The sequence below is a fragment of the Bos javanicus genome, chromosome 22, assembly GCF_032452875.1.
Source record: "Bos javanicus breed banteng chromosome 22, ARS-OSU_banteng_1.0, whole genome shotgun sequence".
NCBI classification, from domain to species: Eukaryota; Metazoa; Chordata; class Mammalia; order Artiodactyla; family Bovidae; genus Bos; species Bos javanicus.
The window spans coordinates 37327886-37342458 of NC_083889.1; the positions used below are offsets into that span (position 1 = coordinate 37327886).

Here is a 14573-nt window from a genome sequence, read left to right on the forward strand (position 1 = left end):
GCGAACACAGAGAGGGCCCGGAGAGGCTGCTGCACTCGTGGCCTTTGGCTCTTGCCCTTCTCCTTTTCCCCGTTTCTCATTCACACCCTCTCTAGACAAGTCTCTAAAGGTTATTCCTGGAAAGTTCAGACTCGGGACTGTCAGCCACCACAGGTGACAGTTCCCATCCATACTGCCTTTCAGGGAAGACATTTATCACGAGCTATGAGGAGTCTTGCCAAGGTCCCCTCCTATCCCACAGTCACTGCTGGGTCTGCACTCCTATGGGGTTGGGGGAAGGGGCCCCCACCACTTCCAACTCCCATTCTGCCTGTTTAGTAACTGCTGTCAAAAGGTCTCCCTGTGTGGTTACCTTAGTAACAGATGCAGGTGCCTCTCTCACTGACCTGGCGCAGGTCACGTGCACAACCTTAAACTAGTTATTGGGTTTGGAGGAGATATGGTATTTTTATTGAACAGTGCCAGTCCAGCTGTGGCTTTAGCCCCGCCCAAAGCTCATGGCCAAGGGTGGCAGGAAGATGGTGTCTCACCACGGGGTTAAGTCCTGTAACTGGAAGAGGGCAGAACAGCCAGGGCTATGGGAAGTTCCTGGAAGCAGGTGTGACAAGATTATATAAACCAGGCACAGCTTTGGCACAGGGAGGAAATTACACAAGGAATATGCATGCTTATGGTAAGGAGATGTCTTTGACAAACCAGGTCCAAGTTTTTCCTTACATGAGCTGAAATCCACTTTTTTCCTTTCCACTGAGCTGCTAAACTGATGTCCCCTTAGAGTGTCATACGCTAGTGAAGGGATTCAGTTCACTTGCCCATTCCACATGTGAAGAGGCCCTGGGGCATGAGCCCCAGGCCATGTTCATGGAGATACCCCGGAAACTTCATCATCCAGCTTCACTTTTAGTAATTAATAGATGCACGTATGTAGTGGCTCGTTGTCAAGCAGTATTCGTGCTGTGAAGAAAATATAGCAGGTGAGGATGGACAACAGTCATGGGTAGCTGTGAGGGGGGGACAGGGCCACGAAGCAGAGTGAAAGAGACAATTATCAAGGTCACGGTTAGGAGCCAGACGTGCCACGAAGCAGAGTGAAAGAGACAATTGTCAAGGTCACGGTTAGGAGCCAGACGTGCTGGGCATAGATCTCATCTGTGATTGCTAACTCTTGTACACTGAGCAAGTTATTTAATCACCTATGCCTCTGTGTTCTCATCTGAAAAGTGGACATAGTATTAGAGATCTTCCTCCTGCAGTTGAGAGGTTAAGTGAGTTCACATATATGCAAAGCATTTAAAGCGGTGATTCTCACACCTGAGTATCATTATTGCTGTTTATCTGGAGGAATGTGCCCTGGTCAGAAGGATTCGTGGACAGGCCACTTTGATCTGGTTTCTCTGCCCTCAGGGCACATGAGTTAAGGCGGACCTGACTGGTAAAACACGGCGACTGTCATAAGACACAAATACTGTTTACACGGGAGCCTGATAGTCTACTGTAGACATTTTATTCTGTAGCATCTAGAACCCTGAGTCAAACCAGTGCTGTACATTTCATGTTGTGTCACAGCACTCTGAGCAGCTCGTCACCCTATTCGTGTCCCTTCTTTTCCCAGGAATTGACCAAGGTCAAATGACCTATGACGGCCAACACTGGCACGCCACTGAGACTTGTTTCTGCTGCGCTCACTGCAAGAAGTCGCTCCTGGGGCGGCCCTTCCTCCCCAAACAAGGCCAGATCTTCTGCTCGCGGGCCTGCAGCGCCGGCGAGGACCCCAATGGCTCAGACTCCTCCGATTCCGCCTTCCAAAACGCCCGGGCCAAGGAGTCCCGGCGCAGCGCCAAGATCGGCAAGAACAAGGGCAAGACGGAGGAGCCGCTGCTCAACCAGCACAGCCAGCTGCAGGTGAGCTCCAACCGGCTGTCGGCCGACGTGGACCCTCTGTCACTGCAGATGGACCTGCTCAGCCTGTCCAGCCAGACGCCCAGCCTCAACCGGGACCCCATCTGGAGGAGCCGGGACGAGCCATACCACTACGGGAACAAGCTGGAGCAGAGCCAGCCGCAGAGCCCCTTGCAGCTCCTCAGCCAGTGCAACATCAGAACTTCCTACAGCCCCGGCGGGCAGGGCGCCGGAGCCCAGACCGACGTGTGGGCCAAGCACTTCGGCAACCCGAAGAGGAGCTCGTCGCTGGCCATGAAGGGCCACGGTGGCAGCTTCATCAAGGAGTGCCGGGAGGACTACTACCCGGGCAGGCTGCGGTCCCAGGAGAGCTACAGTGACATGTCCAGCCAGAGCTTCAGTGAAACCCGGGGCAGCATCCCAGTCCCCAAGTACGAGGAAGAGGAGGAGGAGGAAGGGGGCTTGTCCGCTCAGCAGTGTCGGACCCGGCACCCCATCAGCTCGCTGAAGTACACTGAGGACATGACGCCCACTGAGCAGACCCCGCGGGGCTCCATGGAGTCGCTGGCACTGTCTAATGCAACAGGTAGGTTCTGGTCTCCTGGTACCCTGAGAATGTTCTCAGGGTCCTCTGATTGCTGGTCCTCAGGATTTTTGCATCATGCCTGCCACATGCCCTCCTCCACCAGGTTGTCAAGGAAGGTGAACCCCATGCCAGTGGCTCCTTTGATTGGATTCCTTCTAAGTGGAGCCTGACACAGGGGTTAAGGTGCCTGTGATGAACATGGTGCTCGCGTGTTGAGAACATGATGCCAAGGAAGAGGAGCGAGAGAGACAGGGAAGGACGGGGAGGAGCCAAGTGGAAAATGCTGTCTGGGCTGGGGTCACGCTTCAGCCTGAGCCCACAGGGGGCTCTGAAGGATGAGTGGGACCATACGGTGGGGTGGCTTCCTTTTTGGGACAAAGGGACAGATGCTTTGCTCAGTCATGTCAGTCAGTCATTGGTCCTGGGCAACTGGAGAGCTACTTGGGGATGAGGTTGTGGATGTGGGCACAGGGGCAGGAGAGCACCTCTCGGCCAAAAGCGACATTAAAGAGAAGGGGTGGGCGGTTGTGAGCTCCAGTATCTTATTAGGGAGCTGGTTTTAGTGTGTGGATAAAGATGAAAGAAATGAGGACAGATAAGGAGCAAGCAGGCAGGCTGAGAAGGACAAAAGTGTTGAGAGAGACATAAGACAGACAGACAATCCATTGCCTGCTCTTGCCGACTACATTGTCCAGCTGTTTTGTGTACACGTGTAGACAATGTCGGCATTCTCCGAGATGACACTGTGCAAAGTGTCATCTGAGGAGCAGGTCTATCCACAGTGCACCTGGAGATAAGTACTGATATTAACAGTGTTTACGCTCTCTGGGAGCAATTTGACATTATTGCAACATCCAAGCGCATGTTCAGTGGGCTTGTCTCTGCTGGTTCAGGTGTGGACTGGACAAGGTGTTAGAGACCGGTGGGTGAGTTGTCTGTGGCATGTGCTGGGTGTCAGTCCTGTCCAGGTGGGTCACATATCAGGCCGTACTGGGCTGAAATATGAAAACTGGTCCTTCACTCCAGATAGATGGAGAAATGCTGCTTGAAGGAGCATTGAGTGTCTCTGCCTTTTGTGGATGGGACACCAGGAAGGAGACACATGTCTGTCCATTCCAGTAGGGATCCCAGAGTCAAATGTGTCTGTCCCAGTGAAAACTGTGACAGCCTTATGCACATCAGCCCCCTCTGGAGGGACAGCCGCCGCTGGCTCCAGCTGGTTGTTGCCGCCTGCAGGAATGTTTATTTATTTATTCAACTAAGAGTGATATAGCACTCACCATGTGCCAGACATTGTTCCAAGCACTTGATAAATAGTCACTCAGTTAAATCATCACACCTCTTTGAAAGAGAGAGACTTTTAACATTCTCAGTTCAGAGTAGAAGAAACTGAAGCACAGAGAGGTTGAAGCACTTGCCTAAAGTCATCCAACTTTTCAAAGCAGAGATTGGAACTTCTGCATGTGACCCCAGAGCAGTGCTCTTCCGCACATCAGGCTGCCAACCTCATCTGAGCTCCATGCTGTCAGATCTTCCAGGTTCCCAAATAAGTTAAAATTTTGGATTTTTTTTTTTTTTAATGTAAAGCCGATTGGAACTCTCTGCTGAACGCAAAATGTGTCTCTGAGTTGTAGGATATATGTAGGTTGTGTTATTAACCTCATCATCCTCTCCAATGCTTTCACAGCTGTGTGCTCCTTTGTCTTGGAGGACAAAGAGCAGATATCTTTACCCCCATGTTTCAGATGAAAAAAATGAGGCCTTGGTGACTAAGCATGTTGCCTAATGTCATACAAAGGTGCAATTAGCACAGAGTGATGACTGCCTGGCTTCCAGCCCAGTTTGTACTGTTCTCAAAAGATTTATATGCTATAATTATTTAAGAGGCCAGAAGATATGTATGTAATTCAGACTTTGAAGTGGAGTTTCTCAAAGCTAGACCACCTGTATCAGAATCATTGGCTGCTTGATTGAACCATGAATTCCAGGGCCTCCTATCCAGGCCCAGGATATCAGACCCAGTAGAGGTGGGGCCCAGGAACCTGCATTTTGAACAGCTCTGTGCTGGTGCTCATACAACCACTGTCTAGAGCAGTTGTTCTTAGGTTTGTCTGTTCTGACTTGATTGTTCTCACAATGTAACTTAGGAGGAAATCAGGAGATCCTGATTGGAGGTTCAGTTCAGTTCAGTCGTTCAGTCATGTCCAACTCTTTGTGACCCCATGAATTGCAGCACACCAGGCCTCCCTGTCCATCACCAACTCCCAGAGTTTACCCAAACTCATGTCCATCGAGTCAGTGATGCCATCCAGCCATCTCATCCTCTGTCGTCCCCTTCTCCTCCTGCCCCCAATCCCTCCCAGCATCAGAGTCTTTTCCAGTGAGTCAACTCTTCGCATGAGGTGGCCAAAGTATTGGAGTTTCAGCTTTAGCATCATTCCTTCCAAAGACATCCAGGACTGATCTTCTTTAGAATGGACTGGTTGGATCTCCTTGCAGTCCAAGGGACTCTCAGGAGTCTCCTCTTGAGAAGAAAGGTCTTTTGAACACCACAGTCCAAAAGCATCAATTCTTCGGCGCTCAGCTTTCTTCACAGTCCAACTCTCACATCTATACATGACCACTGGAAAAACCATAGCCTTGACTAGACGGACCTTTGTTGGCAAAGTAATGTCTCTGCTTTTGAATATGCTATCTAGGTTGGTCATAACTTTCCTTCCAAGGAGTAAGCGTCTTTTAATTTCATGGCTGCAATCACCATCTACAGTGATTTTGGAGCCCAGAAAAATAAAGTCTGCCACTGTTTCCACTGTTTCCCCATCTATTTCCCATGAAGTGACGGGACCAGATGCCATGATCTTAGTTTTCTGAATGTTGAGCTTTAAGCCAACTTTTTCACTCTCCTCTTTCACTTTCATCAAGAGGCTTTTGAGTTCCTCTTCATTTTCTGCCATAAGGGTGGTGTCATCTGCATATCTGAGGTTATTTCTATTTCTCCCAGCAATCTTGATTCCAGCTTGTGCTTCTTCCAGCCCAGCATTTCTCATGATGTACTCTGCATAGAAGTTAAATAAGCAGGGTGACAATATACAGCCTTGACATACTCCTTTTCCTATTTGGAACCAGTTTGTTGTTCCATGTCCAGTTCTAACTGTTGCTTCCTGACCTGCATACAGATTTCTCAAGAGGCAGGTCAGGTGGTCTAGTATTCCCATCTCTTTCAGAATTTTCCACAGTTTATTGTGATCCACACAGTCAAAGGCAATGGCACCCCACTCCAGTACTCTTGCCTGGAAAATCCCATGGAATCAGGAGTCTGGTAGGCTGCAGTTCATGGGGTCGCTATGAGTCGGACATGACTGAGCGACTTCACTTTCACTTTTCACTTTCATGCATTGGAGAAGGAAATGGCAACCCACTCCAGTGTTCTTGCCTGGAGAATCCCAGGGATGGCAGAGCCTGGTGGGCTGCCATCTATGGGGCCACACAGAGTTGGACATGACTGAATCGATTTAGCAGGAGCAGCAGCAGCACACAGTCAAAGGCTTTGGCATAGTCAATAAAGCAGAAATAGATGTTTCTCTGGAATTCTCTTCCTTTTTCAATGATCCAGCAGATATTGGCCGTTTGATCTCTGGTTCCTCTGCCTTTTCTAAAACCAGCTTGAACATCTGGAAGATTGGAGGTTAGAGGTTGGAGAATGTTGGAAAGACCAACTAAGTACATTTGAAGAATATATAGTCTCCGACCGTAAGGAAAAGGCAGGTAATTTATCCTCAAGATTTTCTGTAGATCCTTGGGCAAAGCAGCGAGTACCCCTCTGTCTCTGAGAACTTTTTGGAAAGCAACCCTGAACCACATCCGACAGAGCTGAGAAAAATTGCCCAGACCAGCACTGTCTGATACGGTAGCCACAAGCCACATGTGACTATTGAAATTTGAGTAATCAAGATTCATTTTGATATTTGGCAAAACTAATACAATTATGTAAAGTTTAAAAATAAAATAAAATTAAAAAAAAAAAGATGAAATGAAAATTTCAGGCCATTAGCTATACAAGCCACCTTTCAAGTGCTCACCAGCCATGAGCTGAATTTTAAATTTCATTTCATTTTAATCAGTTTCATTTTCAATCACCACGTGTAGCTAAACCAGAGGCTACCCTATGGATGGCACAGATGAAGGGAGGGAGCTGTTAGGGTGGGCAGAATTTTAACCCCATTATTAACCTTTTTGGGCTTCCCTGGTGACTCAGCCGGTAAAGAATCCACCTGCAGTGTGGAAGACCTGGGTTCTCTCCTTTGGTTGGGAAGATGCCCTGGAGAAGGAAACAGCTACCTGCTCTGGTATTCTGGTTGGAGAATTCCATGGACTGTATAGTCCATGGGATCGCAAAGAGTTTGACAGGACTGAGTGACTTTCATTATCATTAATATCTTTGGGAATTCTGTTCTGAGCCCTGGTTTTTCAAATTCTAACTTACTTCTTGGTTTGGACTCCCTAGGTTCAAATCCAACCTGCCTATAGGAGCTGTGTGGCCTTAAAGCAGTCACTTAAATTCCTTAAGGGTCAGTGGCCTCATCTATGGCATTTGATGAGTAATAGGACTTCCTTTGTAGGGTTTCTGTAGAAGGAAATGATCATACACTTAAACACACTAATATAGTCTTTGACACACACGACTGTCTCCAATGGTTACCTAAGTTTTTAGTTTTTATTTTTCTCTCTCATCCTAAACATACTGGTGCATGGTTTTGGCCTCTCGGGATGTTTTGGCTTCTGGTATCTCCCAGCATCCAGCTACTATGCAGGTTTTCATTTTTAGGTTTGAAACTGTTTTTGTGGGCTCCTCTTTTTCCTAATCAACCTGAGAAGAGCATGGAAAACAGGCCTAAAGAAATCCATTTTGAGCCCCTGTGTTTCCATGGATCTGTCAGACACGGCAGTGTTGGAAGGGAGATTATAGCTAATATTTGCAGCACCGTTCATAGCATCCTTCACCATGAGACCTCACCCTGAACGCCTTTCACATATACCAAGGACATGGTGTTAACTAGTCTTTTTGCTGCTGACCCTTACTGTTGCATGTGAATTTTGCTGGAAAATTCAGTAGTTTTTTGAGAATGCAGCATTGTGAACTGTGTGTATCTTTAAACCCTAGAATCCCAGGCTATGAGTGAAGGTTGTTTAGTCACTGAGTTGTGTCTGACCCTTTCATGACCTGTTCCTCTGTCCACGGGATTTTCCAGGCAAGAATACTGGGCTGGGTAGCTATTCCCTTTTCCAGAGGATCTTCCTGATCCAAGGATCAAGCCTGCATCTCCTGATTGTCAGGAGGATTCTTTACCACTCAGCCACCAAGGAATCCCTGGGAGTGAAAGTACAAATCACAAAAGGCTCAGTCAAAAATACCTTGATCTTTCAGCGAAAACTAGGTTTCAAGATAATGGATTTTTTTTTTTTTCTCTTCCATGGCCAGTAACTTGTTGTTAACTATGTCTGCAGTGTTTAATCTGGCACGAAGCATGAGCTTTTTGTGGGCAGCATTTTTTCCTTACAGCAAGTCTGAAAAGCCAGGGAGCCCCAGTGGCTTGCCAGCCTCAAATCTCAGTTGAACACCTGCAGTTTTGGTTTAGAAGTGGGAGTGGACTCTCTCTTATCATCGGCAAACGTGGTCCATCCCTTCTGCTCACTCAGAGTGAATCAGGCGGGCTTGGTCACCATTTGCACCCCCCACTAAATGGAGTCTTGCAGAAGCTCTTTAAAAAAAAAAAAAATTAGCTGCACTGTGCAGCATGTGGGAGATAGTTCCCTGACCAGGAATCGGACCCGCAAACCCTGCAGTAAAAGCGTGGATTCTTAACCACTGGACCACCAGGGAAGAACATTGCAGACGCTCTTTGACCCTGCCATTGTCTAACCACGCCTCTAAAGCAGCTTGCAGCCTGGGTGATGGTAGTATTATAAATAGGAGTAACAAAATCAACAACAGCTACCATTACCGGATGTTTATCATGTACCAAGGATGATTTTAAGTACTTTACAGGAAGTAACTCACAACACCCTGTGAGGTAGATAAGAGTTATTTCCATTTTATAGGTAACTTAAGTGAGACCCAGAGAGGCTAAGTAGCCCGAGGCCACATGGCTCGGAAGTAGAGGACCGGGATTCCTAGCTCCAGAGCCTGTGCCCTGGACCCTGTGCCATGGCAGGAATGCTTGATGGTGATGATATAAGTGAAGATAATCGTAACAGATCACTGACTGGGACATGACCTGGTAACAACTTCATATATAACATCTCTTCCAGTCTTCATAACAGCCCTGTGAGAGAAGTCTGATTATTATACCGATTTTACACTAAAGTGTAAAGTGTACATGGGCACACTAAAGTGCAGAGACATTGTGACCTCCGCATGGCCCCACTAATGGCCAGGACCTGAGCCCTAGGTGTGGTAGTCTTCAAAGCCCTTACTCTGAACCTCGATCTGCATCTTCACAGGAAGATGGTGGGTGGTGTTCACAGTCTAGAGATTTGCACAGTGACTCTCTGAAGAGACAAGGATTCCTTTTCCTGTGCAGCCAGTTTGTTGATCGGTCTGTTAGGCTCAGGCGGGACTAGAGGGAAGCCTGAGAGCCCAAACACCAATGGAGAACTGAATGGCAGAAGCAGTGGAGGTGGTCCGAGGTGATGTGCCCAGGTGAGAGGCAGGAAAGACAAAGGAGACGAGTACAAACCATCCCAGGGTGAGCACCCAGGCAGAAGGCACTCATGGGGAGGAGACCGCGGCCATAGTGCCAGGTGGAGTCTGGGTTCAAGTCACACTGGAGCAGACATAGAATAGAGCTGGAATTGGGAGTGGTGACTTCAGGTAGATGCCACACAACAGCCGGAGACTGTCAGCTGGTCCCCAGGAAGGGGGACAGTGGTGAGACTGACGCTAGGGCTGTTCCTTAAGGATCAGCCAGATTCTATAAGGAGTGAAGGGTCAGAGAGAGCTAGGACCTGGAGAATCAAAATGCAGATGTGTATCGGAGTGAGAGAGGGGAAAGGCGGTTTCTCTGTTCATTCATTCAGTCAGTGAGCAGCTGTGACTGGAGCTCCTGCCCTGAGCTACAGCAGAAGGAAGGAGAGCATGGGCTGTAGGCCAGTCTGCCAGCTGGAAACCGGAGTTTGTGGTTTAATACCTATGTGACCTCAGGCAAACCTGGCTTATCTATTCTGTCTCACTGTCTCACAGTATCACATTGTCCTCATCTTTTGGGGGGGGGGGGATGTTGGGGGGGCCCACAGTACATGGCTTGTAGTATTTCAGTTCCCAGACCAGGGATTGAACCCAGACCATGACAGTGAAAGCACTGAATCCTAACCACTGGACCACCAGGGAACTCTTTTACTGTCTTCATCTTCCAAATGAAATGATAACATTGCCTTGTAGAGTTGTTGTGGGAATTAAATAAGTAAATTCCCATAAAGAATTTAGCACAATGCCTGACATCCTCTGAGTTACTATTAGAGATTACACTTAGTAGGTGCCATGCCTCTGCAAGGTGCTAAGGTTGCAGTGAGCAAAGACATGGCCTTGCCTTCCTGCTCCTCATAGTGTAGTAGAATTTAATACATAATAACAATCTAACCTCAGATATGCAGATGACACCACCCTTATGGCAGACAGTGAAGACGAACTAAAAAGCCTCTTGATGAAAGTGAAAGAGGAGAGTGAAAAAGTTGGCTTAAAGCTCAACATTCAGAAAACGAAGATCACGGCATCTGGTCCCATGACTTCATGGGAAATAGATGGGGAAACAGTGGAAACAGTGGCAGACTTTATTTTTCTGGGCTCCAAAATCACTGTAGATGGTGACTGCAGCCGTGAAATTAAAAGATGCTTACTCCTTGGAAGGAAAGTTATGACCAACCTAGACAGCACATTCAAAAGCAGAGACATTACTTTGCCAACAAAGGTCCATCTAGTCAAGGCTATGGTTTTTCCAGTGGTCATGTATAGATGTGAGAGTTGGACTGTGAAGAAAGCTGAGTGCCGAAGAATTGATGCTTTTGGACTGTGGTGTTCAAAAGACCTTTCTTCTCAAGAGGAGACTCCTGAGAGTCCCTTGGACTGCAAGGAGATCCAACCAGTCCATTCTAAAGGAGATCAGTCCTGGATGTTCTTTGGAAGGAATGATGCTAAAGCTGAAACTCCAATACTTTGGCCACCTCATGCGAAGAGTTGACTCATTGGAAAAGACTCTGATGCTGGGAGGGATTGGGGGCAGGAGGAGAAGGGGACGACAGAGGATCAGATGGCTAGATGGCATTACTGACTCGATGGGCATGAGCTTGGATGAACTCCGGGAGTTGGTGATGGACAGGGAGGCCTGGCGTGCTGTGATTCATGGGGTTGCAAAGAGTCAGACACAACTAAGCGACTGAACTGAACTGAAGCATCTAATTGTACTATTTAAAATTACATCAGTGGTAAATGTGGGGCTAGGAGAGTATACAGAGAGGGCTCTAGCTAAGTTAGGAGGATCAGAGAGGACAGAAAAAAAATGCTTAAGGGGGTAAAGGGGAAGGCGCATTCCAGGTAGCAAGAGCAGCATGTCCAAAGGTCCTGTGGTAGGATGTATGGCAAATATAAAGACCTGAAAGAAGGCCCTATGGCTGGGTGATGCACAGAGGATAATAAGGCTGGAAGGCACAGGGGGAATAGTGCAGAACCACTTCAGATATTTAAGGGTTTGGGCCTTTCCACGAAGGACAGTGGAAAGCACTTGAAGTTATAGGCCAACAGGGAGGGAAGTGACATGATCAGGTTTGCATTCTGGAAAGACAGCTTCAGCTGCTGTGTGGGAACTGACTTTAAGAGGGTAAGTGCTGGTACAGAGAGACCCATTAGGAGGCAGTCCAGGATGTGCAGCCAGGAGAAGAGATGAAGGCAGCAGCCCCCACGGTGTAAACACAGCAGTGACTGAAGACCGTGCACGTGATGGTGACCTAGGAGAGGAAATTGGCAGAGCTGGGGGAACGATCCCGGGAAGCAGAATTGCATGGATGTCAAAACATAAAAGTTGGATCAGTTTGCCTACCCTGTGATTTTTCGACCCAGGCCAGCATCAGTAGAAAGTCCATGCATGATTCACTTGGATACTCAGACAAACAACAGAGGTAGAAACCTCCCATCTTTGATTAGTGTTGTATTGGCGTGGCATATCCACACCTTTATTATCTTTTTATTGAGCTATAGTTGATTTATAATATCATATTAGTTTCAGGTATACAACATAGTAATTCAATATTTCTATAGATGATACTCCTTTTAAAGTTATTACAAAATAATGGCTGTATTTTCCTGTGCTGTGTTATCTACCCTCTTGTTTATTTATTATAAGCATATATGCATAGCACGTTCACGCCTTTAACACACATCACCTACACACCTTGACAAGGAAAGCTCAGTTGCACAATAACTGGAGGTATTGATTGCTAGCGGGTAATGGGGTAATTTTTTTTTTTTTTTTAGCGTTTATGGCAAACTTAAAAAGAAGGAAAAGAAACTTCAGTGTGAGAATCTGAAGTAACAAATGGAACAGCCCACTTTACCAAGAATGTCTGAGATGTTTCTTAATCCTTTTAATGTGAAACATTTGTATATTTAATTTGAGGCAGGAACATTTCTCCCATTCTTCTGCATAGCTTAGATATCCATCCTCTAACCCAATTTCTGTATTTAAATTGTTGGATAAAACTTCCTAAGCAGCTGGCACCCATGACTCGAGGAGTTAGCCCTCAAAGGTTCTCATAAATCATATGGCCCAGGACTTTCTGATCCTTTCCTCCATGGGGAAGACGTGGAAGATGCCCAGTCTGGAATTACAGGTTCGAAAACCTGGAACTCACCTTGAGTTCTGTTGTCTGGTCCCAGAGCCAACCCCAGGTCTACTTGGGGAAATGCATAGGGATCGTCTTTGTTCACTGGAATTCTGAAACTCTTTTGTTTGCAAGCCTTAGAATCCCAATTCCAATGGGTGTAAACAAACAAGATTTTGTTTTTCATCATGAAGTACAGAGTTCCCAGACTGGGAATTCCTGGTACAGCTGGTTCCAGGCACACAAACGATGGCATCAGGACTCAGCCTCTTTCCTGTCTCAGGTCTTGTTTTCTGCATGGTGGCATCATTCTCAAGTGACTCCTCCCCGGAGTAGGAGAGGGTGCTTAGCAACCCCAGGCTAACATCTGTTAACATCAGGTCAAGGCGAATGGGCTGATCTTCTTTAATAGTGTCCGTGACAGTCCCAGAATTGAGTTGCATTTGCGTGACTTTGGTCACCTAACATTTGTTAAACTAACTCCCAGGTTGAGAGGGAGCTGGAGGGAATCATTGAACTGATTGGCCAAGCCTGGGTCACATGTCCATCCTGGGAACTGGGCAAGTAGGGTCAAGGTCATCAAAACTGTAGGAATGGAAAATGGAGAAGAGGAGCTTCTCAAAGGGAAATCCAGATAGTCTTTACAAAAGAGGAGGGATGGTGCTGCAGGAGTACAAACCACAGGCATGGCACCCATCTGGGGCAGACCACCCCCCATACACACACCTTGATCTGGTTCCTTCCTCCAAAAGCCCCACCATTTAAACTTGACATCAAATGTCCATTATGGTTGTTAGCCATGTTTTGTTTTGTTTTGTTTTAATGGAGACAAAGCTCTGGTCTTTGGGACATGTCCCTGTGCTGATTGTAATGTGAAGGTTCTAGATGGTTTGGAGGGGCAGGTTAGATGGTATCCAACCCTCTGGCTCTGTGTTGAGGATGTGATTCAGGAGTGCTTTCTGACTGGTTTCATGGGCTGACTTCCTTGGTGCCCCCCTACACACAGGAAAGCGTGCCCTCTTGGCATTTCTCAGCTCTGAACCAGGCTCACAGACCAGGCACCAGATGAAAGCCAGCAGAGCGAATGTCGTAGGAGAATCTGTTTGTTCCTTGTTTTTTTGCTGAGTCAAAGCTTTGGTGTGTGGGAAAGCAGAGGACATTGTCAGAGCCAGGGGAGACAGATGGGGAACAGTGGACAGACAGACAGAGCCCAGTCCACAGTAGCTGCCTGTCATGGTCTCGCTGATATTTTCTGGGTCCAGAGAAACTTTTCCAGTGTCCTGGTTTTTAATAACCACTCAGGAGGCTTATTTATAACCTCCTTGGGCATGAGCAGTCAGCTATGCTGAGAGTAAGTAACCGTGGTTGCTGACAGGAGAGAAAAGATCGCTGATTTTATTCATTTTATTACTGAAAAGGCAACACTGGAAAAAAGAAAATGGGTCTAGAGTGGAGACCAGAGGATGATGGGCTTTTTAGAGTCATGAGATTTTTCAAAGTGAATTTTTAAAGAATGAGTGTGCATTTGTCTCAGAACCTTTGAATTTGGGAGTGTCACATGGGAAATCAGATAGTTCTTATCCACTTGAAAATGGTTTTGAAACTCAGATTTTTAGGATTTATGCCTTTAAAATATCGACAGTAAAATGTAAAAGAGGAAAATTGAGAAAAATGACAGAAGTGGGAGAAAATATCGTAACACCCACCACTTGACTACTGCTAATATTTCAGTGACTTTTCCAGTTTTTCCCTATATACTGGTATATCATTTTTCTTGGAGTTGGAGGCATATTGAATATTTTGTGTCCTGAATTTCTTAATTTGCATTCTATTGTTAGCTTATTTTCAGAGCTTTTGTACCCATTGTTTTTGATGACTGCATTAGTATTCCACTGAATGAATGTTATCGCATCTCTGGAATTGGACATTTAGGCAGTTTCCAATCTGATTTTATTTAAATCTTGATTTCTTTGGTTTCCATCAACAGAACATACTTTCTTGACCCTCCCTTTTCTTATCAACATAAACCTTCTAAATATTTGGCTCAGAGGCTCACCAGATCCTTGACCTCCTCAGCTTGGCCCCTTGGAAAAGCATTTTAGTATCTCCTGCACAAGATGTTCTGACCACAGGGTGATGCCTATCAGTTATACTCTGCTGACCCTCACCTGTCTAAGCCACCCCTCTTCAACCCATACATGAAGCATCTCCCAGAGCA

At 46.7% G+C, this 14573-nt stretch overlaps 1 protein-coding gene across 3 annotated transcripts in view; it reads left to right on the forward strand.

The window, feature by feature from the left end:
* Positions 1 to 14573, forward strand: part of PRICKLE2 (prickle planar cell polarity protein 2) — a 349584-nt gene that overhangs the window by 303222 nt on the left and 31789 nt on the right. For all 3 annotated transcript variants that reach the window (XM_061396478.1, XM_061396479.1, XM_061396480.1), the window contains one exon: positions 1613 to 2485. In XM_061396478.1, the coding sequence (XP_061252462.1) occupies positions 1613 to 2485 (873 nt within the window). The remainder of the gene's footprint in view (positions 1 to 1612; positions 2486 to 14573) is intronic.